This window comes from Hyla sarda, chromosome 12 (genome assembly GCF_029499605.1).
Source record: "Hyla sarda isolate aHylSar1 chromosome 12, aHylSar1.hap1, whole genome shotgun sequence".
Classification (NCBI taxonomy): Eukaryota; Metazoa; Chordata; class Amphibia; order Anura; family Hylidae; genus Hyla; species Hyla sarda.
In genome coordinates, this window is record NC_079200.1 from 13,000,897 (window position 1) to 13,025,231 (window position 24,335).

At 46.7% G+C, this 24,335-nt stretch overlaps 1 protein-coding gene across 1 annotated transcript in view; it reads right to left on the minus strand.

Annotated features, from left to right (window-relative positions):
• LOC130296461 (rho GTPase-activating protein 39-like) overlaps nt 1-24,065 on the minus strand; it is a 121,472-nt gene extending 97,407 nt beyond the window's left edge. The window contains exon 1 of the mRNA XM_056548000.1: nt 23,915-24,065. Within this exon, the coding sequence (XP_056403975.1) occupies nt 23,915-23,925 (11 nt within the window). The 5' untranslated portion in view covers nt 23,926-24,065. The remainder of the gene's footprint in view (nt 1-23,914) is intronic.
• Between the last annotated feature and the right edge of the window lie 270 nt (nt 24,066-24,335).

The following is a 24,335-nucleotide window of genomic DNA, read 5'->3' on the forward strand; positions in this document are numbered from 1 at the left end:
CCTGATAGGGAAGGGAGTGAGATTGAGAAAGTGCAATTTTGGGTGTAGTACAGAGCATCTGTGTGCTGCAGCAGTGGTGTGTACAACAACTGAAAAGCTAATAGTAGCCAGCCAGTTAGGGTGAGCAGAGCACTAAAAGTGTATTGTCCTCTATTAAGTGTAAGCTGTGCGTACATCTAAGTGGTGTACCATTTTGTTCCTGTTAAAGTCTTAAGGGCCTACTATTTTAAGCGTAGTGAAGCGTATTGTACTCCCCTCATATACGCACTAAGTATGTCAGGCAGAGAAGTGCCAGGACATGCACAGAGGAGTGGCAGAGGTGTAAATCAGGCAGAGGTTGCAGCAGACTAGGGGCGAGTGGCAGCGAGAGGCCTGAGCTCCTGGTGTCAGCCAGCAGTCGTGTCTCGACCAGCAACCCATCTGCCGTCATCGATTGGTTAACACGGTCATCCACTTCATCACAAGTGACATCTGATACCCCCAGTCAACAGTCGGTGGGTTCCTCAGACACAACCCTCAGTTGGCATGGCCCGGGAGCAGTCCCTGTCCTCCCATTGCCTCTGTCCTATGCTGTTCCCTCCCCCATAGAAGTATCTTATGCTGTGGGTTCAGCTTCACTATTTAGTGAGGACGATCTACTAGAGGACAGTCAGCAGCTACTGCCCAGCCAAGAAGTGGAGGAGACATCTGCCGCTTCCTCCGCTAGGCGAGCAAGTAGTGATGAGGAGAGTGACGTGGGAGGTGGTGCGAGCATTCAGGCTCCTGAAGCAGACACTGTTGGGGAACCTGAGGAGGACATCAGTGACGTGCAGACATAACTCGATGACGATGAAGCCGATCGCACTTGGGAGCTGGGTGCAGAAGGGGCTTCCTTATCATCAGGAGAAGAGGGTTGCAGGTTGCCCATGAGGCAGCAGCTGAGCCAGCAAGGCGGTAGCACAGTTGGCAGTCAGCATGGTGGCAGAAGTGGAAATTCTGGAGCCAAACGTGCGCGGGGTACACCACTTGCTTCACGGCAGCCTACCTCCCTGGGAGGTAGTGGAACAGGTAGTGGAGTCGGCGGCAGTAGCAGTCAATCAGTGCGGACTGTTGGTGGGAAAATCAGCTACTCGGCTTTGTGACAGTTTTTCATCATTTCAATCCGGAGGATGCTCACCTGGCCACAAGATGTGTCGTCAGAAAGTAAAGCGTGGCCAGGGTCCCAATGTTGGCACCATGGCCCTGCATCAACATATGCAGCATTACCATAAAGCGGCCTGGGAGAACCGTGGCTCCGATGTGGTGGTCCAGCCTGCTGCATCACACAGTGGCACGCCGCTCCCTGTTTCAGCCAGCCAAGGCTCCACCACCTCAGCCAAAGGGAGCTGTGTGTCATACCCTCCTTCTGTCTCTCCAGATGCTCCTGCTCCTCCTACTTCAAGTCAGTCATTCCACCAGCAATCCATCGGTGCAGCCATGTCCAAGAGACAACAGTATGCGCACTCTCATACAACGGCGCAGAAGTTGAATGTGCTCCTGTCCAAGTTGCTGGTGCTGCAGTCCCTCCCTTTTCAAGTGGTGGACGCTTCACCTTTCAGAGAACTGATGGCTTGTGGTGAGGTGGAGAGTCCCAAGCTGTCATTTCTTTGCGAAAAAGGTAGTACCAGCCCTGCACAATTTTGTGGAAGAGAACGTGGGCCAGCCCTTGAGCCTGTCTGTGTGTACCAAAGTGCATGGTAGCGCCGACATTGTGGAGCTGTAACTACGGTCAGGGACAATACATGTCCTTTACGGCCCACTGGGTGAATGTGGTTCCTGCACAGCCACAACAGCAACTTGGACAGGTCACGCCGCTTCCGCCTCCACACTCTCAAGCCGTTGATCCTGTGACGGTGTGCGACTCCGCCTCCTCATCCTCCACTGTGTCCTCAGCCTCCACTGCCAAGACAAGTCTCAATGCCCCTCCAGCATACCATGTGGGCAGGGCACGGCGGTGTCACGCTGTTCTTCACAGGGTTTGCCTTGGCAAATGGAGTCACACAGGTGAGGAACTGCTAAAAGTAATTCGTAAAGAAATCAGAGATGATCCAAGCGGATAGGGGGAGTTCCCTGTGTAACTTCAATGTGAACCAGTGGCAGCTCATACGTGACACCTGCCGTTTGCTCAGGCCCTTTGAGGAAGCCACATTATTAGTCAGTCACCAGGATTATGGGATGAACAACGTCATTCCACTGCTTCATTTACTACAACACGTGTTGGAAATGATGGCTGGTCAGGGCACTGGAGACGTGGTGCCTACATCTCACGGCCACATGAGCCCTGTGGGGGCTGAACTGGAAGAGGAGGGGGAGGGGCACAGTGGAGCACAGTTTAGGTTTTGCGAGATGGGCGGTTTTTCTAGTCATCTGACAGGAGAGGAGGAGCAGCCAGAGGAGCTAGAGGGCTATGAGGAAGGTGAGACACAGGACCCAGACACACCGTGGCAGTATGCAGAGGAGATGGAGGCAGGGAGTCCCTCTGAGTCACTTGCACAAATGGCACGATGCATGCTCACTTGCTTGCGTAGTGACAGCCGAATTGTCACCATTTGGCAGCGGGATGACTTCTGGCTCTCCACCTTATTGGACCCTCGCTACTGCCACAACATAGGGACCTTTTTTACATCCACTGAGAGGGAGGACAAACTGACCTACTACAGAGACATCCTACATAGTCAGTGGGCCAATGCCTATCTGCGCCATTGTCCATCCTCTCGCAGGTCTGACTCGGGGGGCACTCTGCGCTCACCTTCCACTGCCATGACTGCTGGGGAGGGGTGGGGTGGCAGGAGCAGTACCAGCTCCAGTCTACAGTAGCTGATGAGTAGCTTTCTTCACCCGCATAGTGAAGTAACTCATCAGCAGCAGGTACACCTGGAGCAAGACCTGAACCAGCAGGTGGTGTAATACTTGGACGTGAACATGCCAAGACACCTTGAAGATCCGCTGGACTTCTGGGCAGCCAAACTGGATTTGTGGCCACACCTATCAGAGTTTGCCCTGGAAAAGCTGTCCTGCCCGGCCAGTAGTGTGCCATCAGAGCGGGTGTTTAGTGCGGCGGGGTCCATAGGAACCCCAAGGAGAACTCGTCTGTCCACGAAAAATGTAGAGACATTTCCAAAAATGGATCAGCCAGGATTTCCACCCACCAATGCCTGATGCATCAGAGTAGATTGAACATGGTGCCACACCAACACTTCACAAATATGGATAGTGCTAAACATGTTTATGATGCTGCTCCCCAGTTACAGAAATTCCTCCCCATCAGACCACAAGTAAGTATTGAGGATATACATAACGTAACTTTTCTTAGGATAAAATATATGGACCCCCAACGAAAGGAAAGGTGTGCAAAAAAACACCATGTTCCACCTACACCACCAAGTATTGATGTGAGGCAAAGGCCTCTAAAAGGTGGAAGGGAACAAGGTATGGTCCATTGTAACTGGTGGGGGTAAAAACTTCCCCTGTAAGGCCCTACTTTTGCATTATTAATTCCCTTCTTGACAATTGTTACTCACCCTAAAAAGGGCGGCCCCACACAGGAACGTCTCCTTATTTCCACCTACAAACACTGCCATTTCCCAGGGTTTTTAGGTGGAAATAGGAAGAGTTTCCTGTGTGGGGCTGCCCTTTTCAGGGCGAGTAACAATTGTCAAGAAGGGAATTTATAGGGCGAGAGTAGGGCCTTACAGGGGAATTTTTTACCCCCACCTGCTACAATGGACAATATGTTGTTCCCTTCCACCTTTTTGAGGAAAATGTTACTTGTGCACACTAACACTTTTACAAAAGAGACTGTTTCTTCTGCCTACCTGCCTCAGCTACTATTCTGATCCTGCCACCTGCCTGATGTCACACATCTGATGCCAAGTTTTCCTTTTTTCACCCACCTTCATCACCGGGTACTAGTATTGCCACCCACTGCCCCACTATGTCACCAGGTCATTTTCAGGACTCCTGATGTTACCCCCAAGCTGTCTCATACTGCCACCATATGTTCTCCTCATGTTGATTCCAGCTCCAGGCTGTCTCATTCTGCCACCATATGTTCTCCTCATGCTGATGCCACCTCCAGGCTGTCTAATTCTGCCACCATATTTTCTCCTCAAGCTGATGAAAGCTCCAGGCTGTCTCATTCTGCCATATGTTCTCCTCATGCTGATGCCAGCTCCAGGCTGTCTCATTCTGCAACTCTATGATCTCCTCATGCTGCCGCCAACTCCAGGCTGTGTCATTCAGCGCCTATATGGTCTCCTCATGCTGCCCCCATCTCCACGCTGTGTCATTCAGTCACTATATGGTCTCCTCATGCTGCCGCCACCTCCACACTGTGTCATTCAGGCACTTTATGGTCTCCTCATGCTATCGCCACCTCCGCGCTGTGTCATTCAGCCACTATATGGTCTTCTCATACTGATGCAACCTCCAGGCTCTGTCATTGTGCCGCTCTGCGGCAGTGATTCTAAATAGTGATGCCTCTGATCTGCATGTCATACTGAATAACAGTATTTCACTGACCCAGCATACATCCTATGCGTGTTACAGCAAGGCAAAGTGTTTTACACCCCTATTGATGCTCTCTGTAGGCCAGAAATAGCTATTCTTAATACAGATTGGCCGCAAATAAATTTGGACTGAGACCCATTTTTTCAGAAAATTCAGCAAATCGTCCGAATCAAATTTTTCAAAAAATTCACTCATCTCTAAAGATGATGTCCCATGGTGCTGGTCAGGAAGTCCCAGCTGGCCATCAATTTGAAGAACAAGTTAGTTATGAGGAAAGGTCAAAGCAATGGATTGCAGCTATAAATCTTATAGGCAATAAAAATTTGTCAATTAGGAAGGACCTCATTTAAACTGTCCATAAGCTCAATGGAAGAAGGATCCCCAGAGGTTTTAATGGATCAAAATGACAGTCGCATATAGTCCTATGGTGTTTCCACTTGTTTCAATGTAAAAACAAAAAGTCAAATTCGCAACGTGGCTTTTTTTTGGGCAAGAAAAAAAAAAATGCTGTGGTCACATGGTAGCTTGAAGACAATAAATACCAAATCCAAATAGTGTTTTTTTTTCTTTGAAATTTTTTCAGTCTTTAGTGTGTTTTGACTCAGTAGCAGTCTGGGAAATGAGGTCGGGATATGAGGACGGGATATGAGGACAGGATATGAGGACGGGATATGAGGTCGGGATATTAGGACAGGATATGAGCATGGGATATGAGGTCGGGATATGTGGACAAGATATTAGGACAGGATATGAGGTCGGGATATGAGGATGAGATATGAGGTCGGGATAGGAGGTCGGGATAGGAGGTCGGGATAGGAGGTCGGGATAGGAGGTCGGGATAGGAGGTCGGGATAGGAGGTCGGGATAGGAGGTCGGGATAGGAGGTCGGGATATGTGGACAAGATAGTAGGACAGGATATGAGGACAGAATATGAGGTTGGGATAGGAGGATGAAATATGAGGTCGGGATATGAGATCGGGATATGAGGACGGGATATGAGGACAAGATATGAGGACAAAGAGCTTCCTCCTATGTTGCTTTTCCTCTCCCACAAGGGTTAGGTAGGTAAAACCAGTCAACACGGGGTCCTCTGCTAGTATCAAATACATCAAAGGCCCAGAGAGGTTTCAAATTCCTTTATTAATATGTTCAACGAAGGGGAGGCTCATTACATTCTAGACTAAGGCCATTGCATTAGCTCATCATGTATCGTAAGCAAATGGTGGTCCAAGTTTTAAGAGCAAATGGAAAGACTCAGATTGCACATGTCTGCTGGCCTCAGAATAGGATTCCTATGAGATCTGGGATAATCCACAGAAAAGATCATTACAAGCCGTTCATAATGTAGGTTAGAAGCCACCAGTTATGTAGAAAGACACAACGCCATGGCCAAATTACAGGAAACAGATAAATGAGATAGGTCTGGTAAGTGGACTCAGGCCGACCTCTTCATTTCAGACTGGAGGCTGCAGAACAGGCTTCTTCAGATCAGCACACACGAGTAAGACCCAAGTATGTCCTTTCTATTCCTATCCTGGCACGGTGGTCAGCCCGACCACGCACAAATACTCCAAGACGATGGAAGTCACAGCCAAAAATCTGTCTCAAAACAAGAACTCGGCTGGAGTCCTAACGTGCAGGCAGCGGCGGCCGTTGTCTAAGGTGGAACAGATGCCCAAGAAATCAATATTTCCATCAGATCCACTGTAAAAAAATCCCACATGTAATAGGATGTAGTTAAAAGTTTAAAGGGTCATCCCTGTTTGTTCTGATTCAGCTGAAAACCAGTCTGCGTATTACAAGAGTTTTCCTGTTTTCACTTGGTTTTAACCTTTTCCTGACCACCTGGGCAGAGAATTGTTAATTATTTGATCGGAATATGATCTATGAGAAAAAACAAAGTTTATGGCTGAGCATAGGCACCTAATGACCAAAAAACATACAGTGGACCTGCGCGAAAAGCTTCTAGGCCCATAAAGGGGTTCGGAGGCAAGCCCATGAGCCAACAGGAGTGGTCAGTATCAATGTTAAAGGGGTATTCCAGGCCAAATCTTTTTTTTTTATATATCAACTGGCTCCGGAAAGTTTAACAGATTTGTAAATGACTTCTATTAAAAAATCTTAATCCTTCCAATAGTTATTAGCTTCTGAAGTTGAGTTGTTGTGTTCTGTCTAACTGCTTTCTGATGACTCACGTCCCGGGAGCTGTGCAGTTCTTATGGGGATATTCTCCCATCATGCACAGCTCCCGGGACGTGACATCATCATTGAGCAGTAAGAAAACTTCAGAAGCTAATAACTATTGGAAGGATTAAGATTTTTTAATAGAAGTAATTTACAAATCTGTTTAACTTTCCGGAGCCAGTTGATATATATAAAAAAAGGTTTTGCCTGGAATACCCCTTTAACCATTAATATACAGCTCAGAAGGAGCCAACCACAGTGTTCTCCAATAAACTTATTGATCCTTAGTTACCTAACTTTAAAGGGGTACTCCGGTGGACCCAAGGCCTAACCACGCACACATGCTTCCCCCAACCAAATCCTGGTAAGCTACAAAAGGGGTGAAGTCTAGTCAGTCCTAGTCAATTCAGCCAAATCTGCCTAAATTCAGTGTGGGTCTGCAGCATTCTGTGCAAATCCACTACAAGTCCCAGTGAGCCTGCACGTTTTTAAAGTCACTGGTCACCTCCTTGGGCCTAACTGAGCTGTAAAGACTATTCCATCTGTCTGCCTCAGTAGAGCTGCTGTTGTTCCGTAACTTGGCATCTGAGTCATTATTTGCCCCGTGTCTCGCCCAGGATCCAGCGGCCATACCTTGGGTGGTACAGAGGTTAACCATGCCCTGGTGTCACGAACACAAAAGGTTAATGCCATCTGCCCCTAGGGTAATAACATCTGCTCTCACCAAACATCACTGTGCACATGGCTGCCGCCGGGTCGTCCTGTATGGCTGCACATACGCAGCGTATTTCCCGCTCTGCAGCGTTAAATTTGCTGCATATACGCTACATGTGACCCCAACCAATCTGTGTAACATGTTTTTTATTGACCACTGGAGTACCCCTTTTAAGGACTACAATCACGCTGTCTGTAAACCACAATGTAGACGGGAATATTCAGACTCATTCTGTTAACCAGATCCTCATGAAGCAGCCATTCCGCTCGCAGGAACAAGGATATCTCTGTTGCCCTTGCTCCGCTGAATAGCACATACCACAGTGGCTGCAGGCTACATTCTACACATACAACCAATCTATATATAGAGTCAATGGAAAATAGTGCAACTCATTTACTCTCTGATAAAAACTTAATGAAGAAAGACTTTTTAAGCCAAGTCAATCCTGACAAGCTGTGTATACAAGACTGAGCCGAGAAATAACATCGAAACGATGGAATGAATGTATGACATTACTTATATACACACACAAACACATATATATATTTATTAGGAAACTTTACAATATTCAAAATGAAGCAATCTGGGGTATAACATTTTTATATTCCCATTTTCAATGTAGAAATACACTGAACTACTCCGCCCCTTGACATCTTATCCCCTATCCAAAGGATCGGGGGGGGTCCCGCCGCTGGGGACCCCCGCGATCTACCTCCTGCACCCGGCATTCGTTTAGAGCACGTGATGTCACGGCCACGCCTCGCTCATGAGGTCACGGCCATGGGGCTATGACATCACGAGCTCCCGGCGCCGGCTCCATCGTTCGCCACACTTTGTTCCAAACGCTCAGCAGCGGAGCACTCCAGAGAAAAAAAATTTATACCGTATTTATCGGCGTATAACACGCACTTTTTAGGCTAAAATTTTTAGCCTAAAGTCTGTGTGCGTGTTATACGCCGATACACCCCAGGAAAGGCAGGGGGAGAAAGGCAGCCGTCGCTGCCCGCTTCTCTCCCCCTGGCTTTCCTGGGGTCTAGAGCCCTGCTGCCGGCCCTTCTCTCCCCCTGGCTATCGGCGCCGCTGCCCGTTCTGTCCCCCTGACTCCTGCCAGGGAGAGAGAAGCGGCGCCGACAGCCAGGGGGAGAGAAGGGGCAGCGGCACCCATTGCCGGCGCCGCTGCCCCGTTGCCTCCCCCCATCCCCGGTGGCATAATTACCTGAGTCCGGTCCGCGCTGCTCCGCTGCTCCAGGCCTCCGTTGTGCGTCCCCGGCGTCATTGCTATGCGCTGAACGGCGCGGCGCTCTGACGTCATGCGCCGTGCATAGCAATGACGCCGGGGACGCACGACGGAGGCCTGGAGCAGCGCGGACCCGACTCAGGTAATTATGCCACCGGGGATGGGGGAGGCAACGGGGCAGCGGCGCCGGCAATGGGTGCCGCTGCCCCTTCTCTCCCCCTGGCTGTCGGCGCCGCTTCTCTCCCCCTGGCTATCGGCGCCGGCACCGATAGTCAGGGGGACAGAACGGGCAGCGGCGCCGATAACCAGGGGGTGAAAAGGGCCGACAGCAGCGCTCTAGACCCCAGGGAAGGCAGGGGGAGAGAAGCGGGCAGCGACGGCCTCTCTCCCCCTGCCTTTCCTGGGGGTATATCGGGGTATACACGCGCACACACGCACCCTCTTTTTTTCATGGATATTTGGGTAAAAAACTTTTTTTACCCAAATATCCGTGGTAAAATGAGGGTGCGTGTTATAGGCCGGTGCGTGGTATACCCCGATAAATACGGTATTTTCAAATCAGCTGTTGCCAGAAAGTTAAACATATTTGTAAATGACTTCTATTTAAAAATCTTAATCCTTCCAGTACTTATCAGCTGCTGTATGCTCCAGGAAGTTGTGTAGTTCTTTCCAGTCTGACCACATTGCTCTCTGCTGACACCTCTGTCCGTGTCAGGAACTGTCCAGAGCAGGAGAGGTTTGCTATGGGGATTTGCTCCTGCTCCGGACAGTTCCTGACACGGACAGAGGTGTCAGCAGAGAGCACTGCGGTCAGACTGGAAAGAACTACACAACTTCCGGTGGAGCATACAGCAGCTGGAAGGGTTAAGATTAATAAAGAGAAGTAATTAACAAATCTGTATTACATTCTGGCACCAGGTGATTTGAAAACATTTATTTTTCTCTGGAGTACTCCTTTAAATAATAAGAATAGCCTAATAAAGTAAATAAATAAAATCAGCTTGGATGTGTCACTTGATAAAGTGATAAATAAAATAAATAAATAAAAAGATTTCCAATCCATCTGCACACGATTGCACCTACTGCGGCTCATTACAAACGTCAAGGAGAGATTAGAAATAAAATAAATTAAAAAGCCACAAATAGCCCAATTTCCTTTCCTTTTCTTCTAGACTTCAGGCCGCTCTCCAACCAGAAGACAAATCAGCGAGACCCTGGGAACGTTTCCAAGATATTAGAAGGCTGCATCCTGCGCCAGGAATGTGCATTTTACAAACAGCTCCGAGGTCCCCCTTCTCTTCCCGCTCCACTTTATATATTTATAAACTTTAGTGGAAGAAGCAGAGAACAAAGAGACGAAAAACCCAACAAACCCCATATAAAGGAAATAATATGAAAATGTATATACAGTTTACTATTGGATTACAGGGAGTCGCTACATAAAGTTACGTCAAATAATTCAAATAATGAACGGATCCTGAACGCAAACTAAACTAAAAATAAAATAAAAATAAAATAAATAAATAAAAATAAACAAATAAACTGTGAAAAGATGAAACGTGTCACTGTGACTTTTAAAGGGGTACTCCGGCCTTAAAGGGGTACTCCGCCCCTAGACATCTTATCCCCTATCCAAAGGATAGTGGATAAGATGTCAGATCGCCGCGGTCCCGCCGCTGGGGACCCCTGGGATCCCCGCTGCGGCACCGCGCTATCATTACAGCACAGAGCGAGTTCGCTCTGCACGTAATGATGGGCGATACAGGGGCCGGAGCATCGTTACGTCACGGCTCCGCCCCTGGTGACGTCACGCTCCCTCCCATACACTTGCATTAAGGGGACGGGCCGTGATGTCATGAGGGGCGGAGCCATGACGTCACGCTGCTCCGTCCCCCGTATCGCCCGTCATTACGCACAGAGCGAACTCGTTCTGTGCTGTAATGATAGCGGGGTGCTGCAGCGGGAATCCAGGGGGTCACCAGCAGCGGGACCGCGGCAATCTGACATCTTATCCCCTTTCCTTTGGATAGGGGATAAGATGTCTAGGGGCGGAGTACCCCTTTAAGACATCTTATCCCCTATCCAAAGGATAGGGAATAAGATGTCTGACCAAGTGAGTCCCGCCGCTGCGGACCCCCCCCACAATCTTACATTCGGCACCCACTTTTCTGAGCTGCACGCCACGCTGCAAGCTCACCGACTGCCGGGTGCCGACCACAGGGCCGGAGTATCGTGACATCACGACTCCGCCCCTGTGTGACGTCACGCCCCACCCCCCGCTATGCAAGTCTATGGGAGGGGCCGGAGTACCCCTTTAAGGTACGCTCCCACGTATCGTATACGCAGCGTATTTTGCGTAGTTTCCTACCTATTGAGGTCAATGGGTAGCAAAATCAGCTGCAGAAAATACGTTGCGTAGGCGCTACATGGGACCGTACCTTAAAGGGGTACTCTGCCCCTAGACATCTTATCCCCTACCAAAGGGGTCGCTACAGAAAGTTACGTCAAATAATTCAAATAATGAACGGATCCTGAATGCAAACTAAACTAAAAATAAATAAATAAAAATAAACAAATAAAAATAAACAAATAAACTGAAAAGATGAAACAGGTCACTGTGACTTTTAAAGGGGTACTCCGGCCCTAAGACATCTTATCCCCTATCCAAAGGATAGGGGATAAGATGTCTGACCGCGGGGGTCCTGCCGCTGGGGACCCCCCGCAATCTTACCGGAGTATTGTGACATCACGACTCCGCCCCCGTGTGACGTCACGCCCCGCCCCCTCAATGCAAGTCTATGGGAGGGGGCGTGACGGTCGTCACGCCCCCTCCCATAGACTTGCATTGAGGGGGCGGGGCGTCACACGGGGGCGGAGTCGTGACGTCACGATCTTCCGTCCCCGTGGTCGGGAGGAATTAGCCCTGAGAGCCTCCAGCGCTTCCGGAAGCAGTTACAGGTGGGTGCCGCATGCTATATTGCGGGGTTCCCCAGTGGCGGGACCCCCCGGCGATCTGACATCTTATCCCCTATCCTTTGGATAGGGGATAAGATGTCTAGGGGCGGAGTACCCCTTTAAAAGTCACAGCAACTTGTTTCATCTTTTCACAGTTTTGTTTATTTTAATGTATTTATTATTTTCTTTATGTCTTTATTAATTCATTTTTTTTTAAGTGTTATTAGTAAATAAAGAAGGAATACAGAAGGGGGCTGAAGACTTATTATTTAGCATCTGTCTGGGGGAGGGGGGGGGTAGAGGTTGGTCGGCAAAAGTCACTTTTAAAAAGGCGAGCAACTTTAAAAACTTTGCTCTGCTGAATAAAGTAACGTCAGTAGATCGTTATGTATCATATGTGGAAATATAAAAGGAATAAGGAATGGCGTGGCCGTCACGTGTACATACTGCTGCTCCATTGGCTGTGTATGGGACTGATACCGAAACCGTGCAAAACTACCTCACTGAGCCAAAAAGTAGCTTTAGCCTTAGAAAAAGAATCACCTCGATTCCCCGAAACACTCGCTATGTAGATTCCAAATTTGCTGTAGACTTTCAAGTAACTATTGTAACAAGTGCTCTAATAAACACAGTAAAATGCTGGTGTGAATCCAGAATAAGACAAGATTTAGAATTTCCTTCAAATCTAAATGGACGCTGTCACTTTAAAAAAAAAAAATGTTGACATGTTGTACAACAGAAAACACAAATAGCCAGCACAACTACATGATATAGGAGTGCATGCTGCTGTGGCAAATGCAAAATATACAAACAAAAAATTGCAGCGGCACATTTCATCAAAAAACATTTTTTAAATATTTTTTTAAAAGGCTCTCAGCGCACTTTTAGATCATGTTTGTATATTTTGCATTTGCCACAGCAGCATGCACTCGTATATCATGTAGTTGTGCTGGCTATTTGTGTTTTTTGTTGTATGCTACTTTGAGGGAATGGCACCCTCTCCAGCCATGCACCCCTCCCCCTTTTCCCAGGAGGGAGTTTAAAGGGGTACTCCGGTGAAAACCTTTTTTCTTTTAAAGTTAAACAGATTTGTAAATTACTTCTATTAAAAAATCTTAATCCTTCCTGTACTTATTAGCTGCTGAATACTATAGAGGAAATGGGCGCCTCCATGGCCGGATGGGGGACATTTTTTGATCAAAAAGTGCGCTGAGAGCCTTTTAAAAAATATTTAAAAAAATGTTTTGATAAAATGTGCCGCTGCAATTTTTTGTTTGTATGTTGTAGAGACATGTCAAAAGATTTAATCGGTTAGGGTCTAAGTGTTTAGACCCCGACCGGTCACTAGAATAAGCTGGGAAAGAGCGAGACAAACTTATAATCTAAGGCTGCATTCACATCCCGTATGTCTCAAAACCGGACCGAAACGTATACAACCATATAGACCTCTGTATAGTTTTAAACCGTATACGGTTTGAAAACGGATCTTCGGCTGTATACGGTTTAATACGTTTTTTTGAAAAAAAAACGGATACGGTTTTATATTTGTCCTTAAATAAATAAAGTTCTTCTCGTTCTATTTGTGGGAAGAACTTTTGACGTGCACTGTGCATGTGCAAACTGCAAAACCGGATTGTGCAAACCGGATGAAACCGTACGCACACACAGTTCCCATTGACCACCATTTAAAATCCAGTATCCAGCATAGCAGATGTATGCTAAGGGCAGCATGGTGGCTCAGTGGTTAGCACTGCTGCCTTGCAGTGCTGGGAACTTGGGTTCAAATCCCACTAAGGACAACAATAAATAAAGCGTTATTATTATTATAATAATAATGTCATCAGAGAGAACTGTGGTCGTGATGTCATCAGAGAGCATTCCAAAAAGAAAAGAATTTCCTCTGTAGCATTCAGCAGCTAATAAGAACAGGAAGTAATTTACAAATATGTTTAACTTTCTGCCACCAGTTGATTTAAAAGAAAAAAAGGTTTTCACAGGAGTACCCCTTTAAATTTAATCTAGAGAAGCGTGTCGCTGTCGGGGCATGCTGGGAGTTGAAGTTTTGCAACATCTGACGGGCCACGGTTTGAGACCACTGCACAAAGGGATGACATAAGAGGGAAGCCTTTATTTACCTTTCAGGGACAGTGTGGATCTTTTGGAGAAGGCAGACAGGCTTTGTGCTTTCAGGGCATGCTGAGTGATGAAGTTTTGCAACATCTGACAGGCCACAGTTTGAGACCACTGCACAAAGGGATGAAATATGAGGGAAGCCTTTATTTACCTTTCAGGGACAGTGTGGATCTTTTAGAGATGGCAGACAGGCTTTATGCTTTGTGCTGTCGGGGCATGCTGGGAGTTGAAGTTTTGCAACATCTGGCGGGCCACAGTTTGAGACCACTGCACAAAGGGATGACATTTGAGGGGAGCCTTGATTAACCCTTCAGGGACAGTGTGAATCCTTTGGAGAAGGCAGACAGGCTTTGTGCTGTCCGGGCATGCTGGGAGTTGAAGTTTTGAAACATTTGTCGGGCCACAGTTTAAGCCCACTGCACAAAGGGATGACATAAGAGGGAAGCCTTGATTTACCTTTCAGGGACAGTGTGAATCCTTTGGAGAAGGCAGACAGGCTTTGGGCTGTCCGGGCATGCTGAGAGTTGAAGTTTTACAACATCTGACAGGCCACAGTTTAAGACCACTGCTATAAATGACCAAGTCCATTGGCTGTAAGTAGCGCCCCCCATTGAGGTGCAGGAGCAATCAGCCCTTTCTTTTCACCAACAAAGCCCATTCAGCTTCCCGTAATGTTGACGTCGAACTTTTTCCCCGACAACGGTCGCTTAGTGTGACGACAACCCACAATACATTGCAAACCTCTTAGGTAATGTTGTTTTGCTAATAGACCGGCTTCCGTATGGTGTTCAATGTTGTCTTTGAACTCAGAATTAGAAAAAAAAAAAAAAAAGGGTGAATCCTGGCACAGGTGGAGCGACAAAGACCACCCCGTCCTACGGCTACATGCACGTATGGCTACATTCGCTCTCATAGTTATTAAACAATATGGCAGACAAAAGAACACAAGGCAGGAGAGGTGTACCTTACAGGCAAGACTCGGCACGCAACGTATGAATAATACAGCCCCAAGGAATTCTACCGCCGAGACAGACAGCACCGAGTTCTCTTATGTGGATCCAATCAGTCATCTCTGCTTCACGTCAATACTTAGACTCTGTTCACACATAACCATTCTGTCCTCCATCAAGACAAACGTCAGGATCAACTTGTTAACCTCAGCTTCATGTAAATACAGTGGTCCCTCAAGTTACAATATTAATCGGTTCTAGGACGACCATTGTATGTTGAAACCATTGTATATTGAGACCATAACTCTATGGAAACCTGTTAGTTGGTTCTGAAGCCCCAAAATGTCATCCAAAAATAGGAAAAGGTCAGGATTATAGAAGAATAAGTAGATAAGTAATATAGATAAAGCAAATCCTTATATATAAAAGTAATAAAGATCTGCTGGGAGCTGTAATCACTGTCTATGGAGAGGACAGGAGCTTCTTCAGGGTCCTGTACAGTACACAGTGTCCTAAAAAAGTAATGGAGTCGCCCCCACCTGGTGTCCAAAGGAGCAGCTAAGCCTGGTACAGGTAAAGAGTACAGAACATGTAATACCTCCCTGTACTGTAGGGGGCGCTACCAGACACCAGTCAGTGCATACACTTCAGTAATACAGGTAAAGAGTACAGAACATGTAATACCTCCCTGTACTGTAGGGGGCGCTACCAGACACCAGTCAGTGCATACACTTCAGTAATACAGGTAAAGAGTACAGAACATGTTATACCTCCCTGTACTGTAGGGGGCGCTACCAGACACCAGTCAGTGCATACACTTCAGTAATACAGGTAAAGAGTACAGAACATGTAATACCTCCCTGTACTGTAGGGGGCACTACCAGACACCAGTCAGTGCATACACTTCAGTAATACAGGTAAAGAGTACAGAACATGTAATACCTCCCTGTACTGTAAGGGGCGCTACCAGACACCAGTCAGTGCATACACTTCAGTAATACAGGTAAAGAGTACAGAACATGTAATACCTCCCTGTACTGTAGGGGAAGCTACCAGACACCAGTCAGTGCATACACTTCAGTAATACAGGTAAAGAGTACAGAACATGTAATACCTCCCTGTACTGTAGGGGGTGCTACCAGACACCAGTCAGTGCATACACTTCAGTAATACAGGTAAAGAATAATACAGAACATGTAATACCTCCCTGTACTGTAGGGGGCACTACCAGACACCAGTCAGTGCATGCACTTCAGTAATACAGGTAAAGAGTACAGAACATGTAATACCTCCCTGTACTGTAGGAGCACTACCAGACACCAGTCAGTTCATACGCTTCAGTAATACAGGTAAAGAGTGCAGAACATGTAATACCTCCCTGTACTGTAGGGGGCGCTACCAGACATCAGTCAGTGCATACACTTCAGTAATACAGGCATGCTGGGAGTTGTAGTTTTGCAACATCTGGAGGTCTGCAGGTTGAAGACCACTGGTGTACATCATTTCCATTGTGGGTCACCTACATTTTATCCGATGTGGTGGGATAGCCTTGGATCTGTAATGTGAATTTAAAGGGGTACTCCGGCGGAAATTATTATTATTTTTTTAATTAAAGGGGTATTCCAGGCAAAACCTTTTTATATATATATATATATATATATATATATATATATGTATATATATCTCAACTGGCTCCGGAAAGTTAAACAGATTTGTAAATTACTTCTATTAAAAAATGTTAATCCTTCCAATAGTTATTAGCTTCTGAAGTTTTTTGTCTAACTGCTCAATGATGATGTCACGTCCCGGGATGCATGATGGGAGAATATCCCCATAGGAACTGCACAGCTTCTGGGACGTGAGTCATCAGAGAGCAGTTAGACAGAAAACAACAACTCAACTTCAGAAGCTAATAACCATTGGAAGGATTAAGATTTTTTAATAGAAGTAATTTACAAGTCTGTTTAACTTTCCGGAGCCAGTTGATATATATAAAAAAAAGTTTTGGCCTGGAATACCCCTTTAACTGGCTCCAGAAAGTTAAACAGATTTGTAAATTACTTCTATTAAAAAATCTTAATCCTTCCAGTACTTATTAGCTGCTGAATACTACAAAGGAAATTATTTCCTTTTTGAAACACAGAGCTCTCTGCTGACTTCACGAGCACAGTGCTCTCTGCTGACATCTCTGTCCATTTTAGGAACTGTCCAGAGCAGCATATGTTTGCTATGGGGATTTTCTCCTACTCTGGACAGTTCCTAAAATGGACAGAGATGTCAGCAGAGAGCACTGTGGTCGTGATGTCAGCAGAGAGCTCTGTGTTCCAAAAAGAAAGTACTAATAAGTACTGGAAGGATTAAGATTTTTAATAGAAGTAATTTACAAATCTGTTTAACTTTCTGGAGCCAGTTGATTTAAAAAACAAAAAAAGTTTTCACTGGAGTACCCCTTTAACCCCTTAAATCTGCAGCAATTCACAGTATCACAATCCCATCCCCACGTAGCAGGAAAGACTTTGCCGCAGCACACACAGGAATTGTCGTGCAGGAATTTGTTTTCGTATTTCCTCTTTTGTAATGTACAAGGGCAAAATGTGAAAATAAATCAGGTCATGTGACCTCTCCTATATAGAGACATTGTGGTCACAGTTCACCACAATTTTACCATGACCAACATGTGACCACAAGTGACCATGAAGTCCATAGGGGTTATGTGACCTGCTCCTCGTCATAGTGATTCAGTCACAAACATCTTTTCCTTAATTTTAGATTATTGTACTTATATTGTTCCATTTTTTGCGCACTAAGGAGTAGAGAGTCACCGCCAAGGCTGCTATTTGACTGCGGCAGTCACGTGACCCTGGAGCGCTAACTAAAGACATCCAATGGGGAACACCGGAGGCAGATCAGGGAAATGGTGTGGGATGGAGGCGGAGGTAAGTAAGGAAGACAGTAATAACTGTGAGACATGGGAGAAGATGAGGGGATTGTAATAACTGACACACAGGGAGAAGAGGAGGGGATTGTAATAACTGACACACAGGGGAGAGATGAGGGGACACTAATGACTGACACATAGGGAGAAGAGGAGGGGATTGTAATAACTAACACACAGGGAGAGATTAGGAAACAGTAATAACTGACATGCAGGGGGGAGCTGCGGAGACAGTAATGACCGACACACAGGGAGAGATGAGGGGACAGTAATGACCGACACACAGGGAGAGATGAGGGGACAGTAATGACTGACACGGGGAGAGCTGAGGGGATAGTAATGACTGACACGGGAAGAGATGAGGGGACAGTAATGACTGTGACACAGGGAGAGATGAGGGGACAGTAATGACTGACACACAGGGAGAGATGAGGGGACACTAATGACTGTGACACAGGGAGAGATGAGGGGACACTAATGACTGTGACACAGGGAGAGATGAGGGGACACTAATGACTGTGACACAGGGAGAGATGAGGGGACACTAATGACTGTGACACGGAGAAATGAGGGGACAGTAATGACTGTGACACAGGGAGAGATGAGGGGACACTAATGACTGTGACACAGGGAGAGATGAGGGGACACTAATGACTGACACAGGGAGAGATGAGGGGACACTAATGACTGTGACACAGGGAGAGATGAGGGGACAGTAATGACTGATACAGGGAGAGATGAGGGGACAGTAATGACTGACACACAGGGAGAGATGAGGGGACACTAATGACTGTGACACAGGGAGAGATGAGGGGACAGTAATGACTGTGACACAGGGAGAGATGAGGGGACAGTAATGACTGACACAGGGAGAGATGAGGGGACACTAATGACTGTGACACAGGGAGAGATGAGGGGACAGTAATGACTGTGACACAGGGAGAGATGAGGGGACAGTAATGACTGTGACACAGGGAGAGATGAGGGGACAGTAATGACTGACACAGGGAGAGATGAGGGGACACTAATGACTGTGACACAGGGAGAGATGAGGGGACAGTAATGACTGTGACACAGGGAGAGATGAGGGGACAGTAATGACTGTGACACAGGGAGAGATGAGGGGACAGTAATGACTGTGACACAGGGAGAGATGAGGGGACAGTAATGAGTAATCATATGACGTCACAATATGTCCCGTTATGTGGCATGCAGCATCTTGGCTCTTAGATTTATATCAAATCTGTCAAGCCCTCCCTTATTATGACATCTGCCGTCAGGGGAGAGGCCCCAATACATAGTAGATCAGTGGTCTTCAACCTGCGGACCTCCAGATGTTGCAAAACTACAACTCCCAGCATGCCCGGACAGCCAACGGCTGTCCGGGCATGCTGGGAGTTGTAGTTTTGCAACATCTGGAGGTCCGCTGGTTGAAGATCACTGTAGTAGATGCTCTGCCGGTCCCACTGGAATCGGACATTTATATATGTGTATGACCCATCTATATGGATGAGATATAAGCTAACATACATGTCGACTATGGTTCATGACATCAGAATGTAGGGACCATGGGACAGATGTATGAAACTGCCTAAAAGAAAAAATGGTGTTTATTGCCCATAGTAACCAATGACAGCTTTTGTTTTGTATTTTGCTCTTGTGATTTGTTGCTATGGGCTTTTGTTGCTATGGGTTTCTCTGTCAGGCACTGGAGCTTATGGGAGGTTAGCTGCAGTACCTCAGCATGGCCACTACACCAAGACCTAGACCTATCACCTATCACAGATCCCTCGGCAGGGACCACTTTGTTGAAGTAAAAAATAAGAAAAAGTAGGGCGACAGATTACGCGTTTCGAGGGAAACACCCTCTTCGTCAGATCTAGAGAGGAGAGCGAACTTACAGTAAATTCGATTCGTCACGAACTTCTCGGCTCGGCAGTTGATGTCTTATTCTGCATAAATTAGTTCAGCTTTCCGGTGCTCCGGTGGGCTGGAAAAGGTGGATACATTACTAGGAAAGAGTCTACTAGGACTGTATCCACCTTTTCCAGCCCACGGGAGCACCTGAAAGCTGAACTAATTTATGCAGGAAAAGTCATCAACTGCCGAGCCGAGAAGTTCGTGACGAATCGAATTTACTGTAAGTTCGCTCCTCTCTAGTCAGATCTATACAACCATGGTACAATGCTGTTTAAATAATGAGAAATTTGGCTTCAAGTGGGCGGAGCCAAAAGGTGCAAACAAAAGTAAACAGGAAGTTACAGCACTTTCAAATATTGCATTTATGAAAGTGTTAACATTTGTGCTGTACTTCCTGTTTACTTTTGTTTGCACCTTTGGCTCCGCCCACTTGAAGCACTTGGCGCCAAATTTCTCATTATTTAAACAGCATTGTACCATGTTTGTATAGATCTGATGAAGAAGGTGTTTTCCTCGAAACGCGTTATCTGTACCCCTACTTTTTATAATTTTTTTTACTTCAATAAAGTGGTCCCTCACTTCTGTCTCCATTGAATTCTTGGGACAAGCATCCGCAGCACCAGGGTTATAGGTCATCTTCCTCCTTTCTTATCTGACTCTTCTCCAGGATTGGAACCTTCCGACCTCCTGGCTCCAACAGCGGATCTCTACAATTGGTACCCTATATATATTAGGGTGACAGGCAGATTTATCCTTTTCTTAAGGTGAGCGGCCATCTACTAGAGGCGTCGGCAGCCCCGACATCTAGTCTTCTCTCTCTTACTTGGGGTAATACACGAGGCACCATCCGTGCGGTCTCTCTTCTCTTTTTCCCCCTCTACTTCACTTTATCAAAGCGTTAAGATATGAAAGCTGAGCTTTGGTTAATATTGACAAATAACTCCATGTTTTCGTTTCAGACAGGTCCATTGTACAGAGTTAAAGGGGCATTCTGGAGCCGAGAAATATGTTACTTGGGGCCCCAATGATAAATAAATAGAATGCATACTTGCCTACCTCCCTCCCTCAGGGATCCCCCTGTAAAGTCTTCCGGTCAGGCTGCTACTTTGGTGATGGAATTGTCTTGTCAGTGACGTCTAGCTGAGCCAATCACTGACTGGGGTGGGACGGCTGGTCATTGGCTGTCACAATAACATCTCGGAAGTGGCAGCTAGAGTGTTCAGCAGGGGACTGGAAGACTTCACAGGGGGAGCGCCAAGGGAGTGAGGTAAGTATGTGTTCTTTTTATTTATCGTCGCAGCCCCAGCAACATATAAAACATTTCAGGATCCTGAAAACCCCCTAATGGTCTATTCACACGTACAGTATTCTGCGCAGATTTGATGCGAAGGATTTTCTGCTGCATATTACAATGTAAACTGAACACAGCTTGAAATCCTGCGCATCAAATCTGCGCAGAATACTGTACGTGTGAATAGACCCTTAAGGCTTCCAGCTTTGTATAATGTGTGCAGCTGGGTGCTGAACAGCTGATTGGTGGAATGAGGGGTTTCAGCACCCTGCTGATTAGATATTGGTGGCCTATTGGCCCATCAGTGATGTGTTCCTGGGCCTGAATGTAGTCAACTAGTGACTGTTTGGGTCATTTATCACATAAGCCGTGTTCAATACACATAAACAATCGGGAAATGACCCAAACGTGGTCACTGGTTGACTACATCAGGACCCAAACGTGGTCACTGGTTGACTACATCAGGACCCAAACGTGGTCACTAGCTGACTACATCAGGACCCAAACTTAGTCACTGGTTGACTACATCAGGACCCAAATGTGGTTACTGATTGACTACATCAGGACCCAAACGTTGTCACTGGTTGACTACATCAGGACCCAAACGTTGTCACTGGTTGACTACATCAGGACCCAAACGTTGTCACTAGTTGACTACATCAGGACCCAAACATTGTCACTGGTTGACTACATCAGGACCCAAACGTTGTCACTGGTTGACTACATCAGGACCCAAACGTTGTCACTAGTTGACTACATCAGGACCCAAACGTGGTCACTAGTTGACTACATCAGGATCCAAACATGGTCACTAGTTGACTACATCAGGACCCAAACGTGGTTACTAGTTGACTACATCAGGACCCAAACGTTGTCACTGGTTGACTACATCAGGACCCAAACGTTGTCACTAGCTGACTACATCAGGACCCAAACGTTGTCACTAGTTGACTACATCAGGACCCAAACGTGGTCACTAGTTGACTACATCAGGATCCAAACATGGTCACTAGTTGACTACATCAGGACCCAAATGTGGTTACTGATTGACTACATCAGGACCCAAACGTTGTCACTGGTTGACTACATCAGGACCCAAACGTTGTCACTAGCTGACTACATCAGGACCCAAACGTTGTCACTAGTTGACTACATCAGGACCCAAACGTGGTCACTAGTTGACTACATCAGGATCCAAACATGGTCACTAGTTGACTACATCAGGACCCAAACGTGGTTACTAGTTGACTACATCAGGACCCAAACGTTGTCACTGGTTGACTACATCAGGACCCAAACGTGGTCACTAGTTGACTACATCAGGACCCAAACGTGGTCACTAGTTGACTACATCAGGACCCAAACATGGTCACTGGTTGACTACATCAGGACCCAAAAGTGGTCACTGGTTGACTACATCAGGCCCAAACGTGGTCACTGGTTGACTACATCAGGACCCAAACGTGGTCACTGGTTGACTACATCAGGACCCAAACGTGGTCACTGGTTGACTACATCAGGACCCAAACGTGGTCACTGGTTGACTACATCAGGACCCAAACGTGGTCACTGGTTGACTACATCAGGACCCAAACGTGGTTACTGGTTGACTAAATCAGGACCCAAACGTTGTCACTGGTTGACTACATTAGAACCCAAACGTTGTCACTGGTTGACTACATCAGGACCCAAACATGGTCACTGGTTGACTACATCAGGACCCAAACGTTGTCACTGGTTGACTACATCAGGACCTAAACGTTGTCACTGGTTGACTACATCAGGACCCAAATGTGGTCACTGGTTGACTACATCAGGTCCCAAACGTGGTCACTAGTTGACGAAGTCAGCGGGGCACATGCATGTATACATCAGCACCCCATTTCCACACCTTGACCACATACACGTGCCAGGGAGAGCATAAGCGTAATGTGAACCCAGCCATTCTGTACAACCAGTCCGACATGTAGGAAGAGTTCTCATTTCATCATATATGGTAAAGTGTAGAGACCTGCTAGAAACACATGGATTCCATCTGTCGTACACTGGTGACAATGCTTAAGGGGAAACAAACCGGACCAGGTAGAACAGAAGAAAAGTAACCACGTTCTCTCAGCCCGGAGCTTCATAGCTCATATGGAAAGCGTGACAATTCCATTTGAGAGATTAGCCCCAGTCTGTTTAACAAGACTCCATACATAGCCGTCCTGAAATCCTGCCTGTTCCTCAGTGAACGCTCCTCTCCTCTGAAGGGTTTTGCAGCTGCTGTTTTTATACAGATCAAATTTAAATCCCACATGGAGGATTCAGCCCCAAAAAGCTGCCAAAAGTACAGATCTCCCCCTCCCCCAAGGCTGTCACGACCCATCAAACGCAGAGGACATGTCCAAAAACATGACGTTTGCGAGTGAAAAGTCATGAAAAGTGGATGAAAAGTCATATTAACGCCATTTCGGTATTGGGCTCTCCACCACGGACCTTATAACGCAATCAAACTGCAAGATAAAGTGACCACGACTGGGTTAATATAATAATGAAAACCGCACCATAAAACCACATCCACACAAAAAGACACCAAACCGAGGTCAGACTGCGACAAACATAACACGTGGCCCCGGGCTCGATAGGGAATCCCTAAACATAAAGTTGTGTCCGGTACCTTCTCCGGATCTTCCGATACTTCGGTCATCACAGACTCGCTGGGTCTAACATTGACCATTATAATACGGTCGTGAAACGACTTTTTCAGCTATATCCTTCAAGTCCTAATCAGTGATAAAAAACAACAACAACAACAACCAAACTGCACAAAGTAAGACGACTGTGCAACACGTTTCACGCCGTTTCCAAAAGTTCCGTGGGATCCAGGTTTTACAGAAAATGTGAATAAAGAGTTGGGCAGCCAAGAAACCGAGCCGCAAAAGTCATTGATAACAGTTGAGGGCCCCAGCCCTGGTCACACAACCCCCTGTAGTGCTTTGTCACACTCACACTCACACTCGTCAACTGGAGACCTGTTCACCAAAGTCACACACACTCACACAGCGCGGTCTGCTTCGCTCTTACCTGTCAGCCATTTTTTTTTATTTATCCGTCTCGCCTCACATGGTCCAGTAGGAAAGTCAACCTGAAGGGAACCCAAAAACTTGGGGACTTGTTGATTGTCACCAGCGCTGCCCGGATCACCGAGCGAATGAGATGACAAAGTAACAAGATAGTGAAGTCCCCCCCTTCCCTGTGACTCAGGCTTCGCTCCCTTCCCAGGCAGGATGTGTAATCTGATTCCACTCCCAGTACATCCTCCCCCATCTAATGGTTTGTAGACAGAGCTGGGACATGCATTACCCTGCACACAGTAGAGGAGGGGGGGGGGGGGGGTTAACCCTTGGCATGCCAGTGGCCCGTCGAACTCTAGACAAAAACTCAACAAGCTCGGTGGCAATTCCTCTTTCGAAAAAAAAGTCCCTTAAAAACGTGATCTACCGAT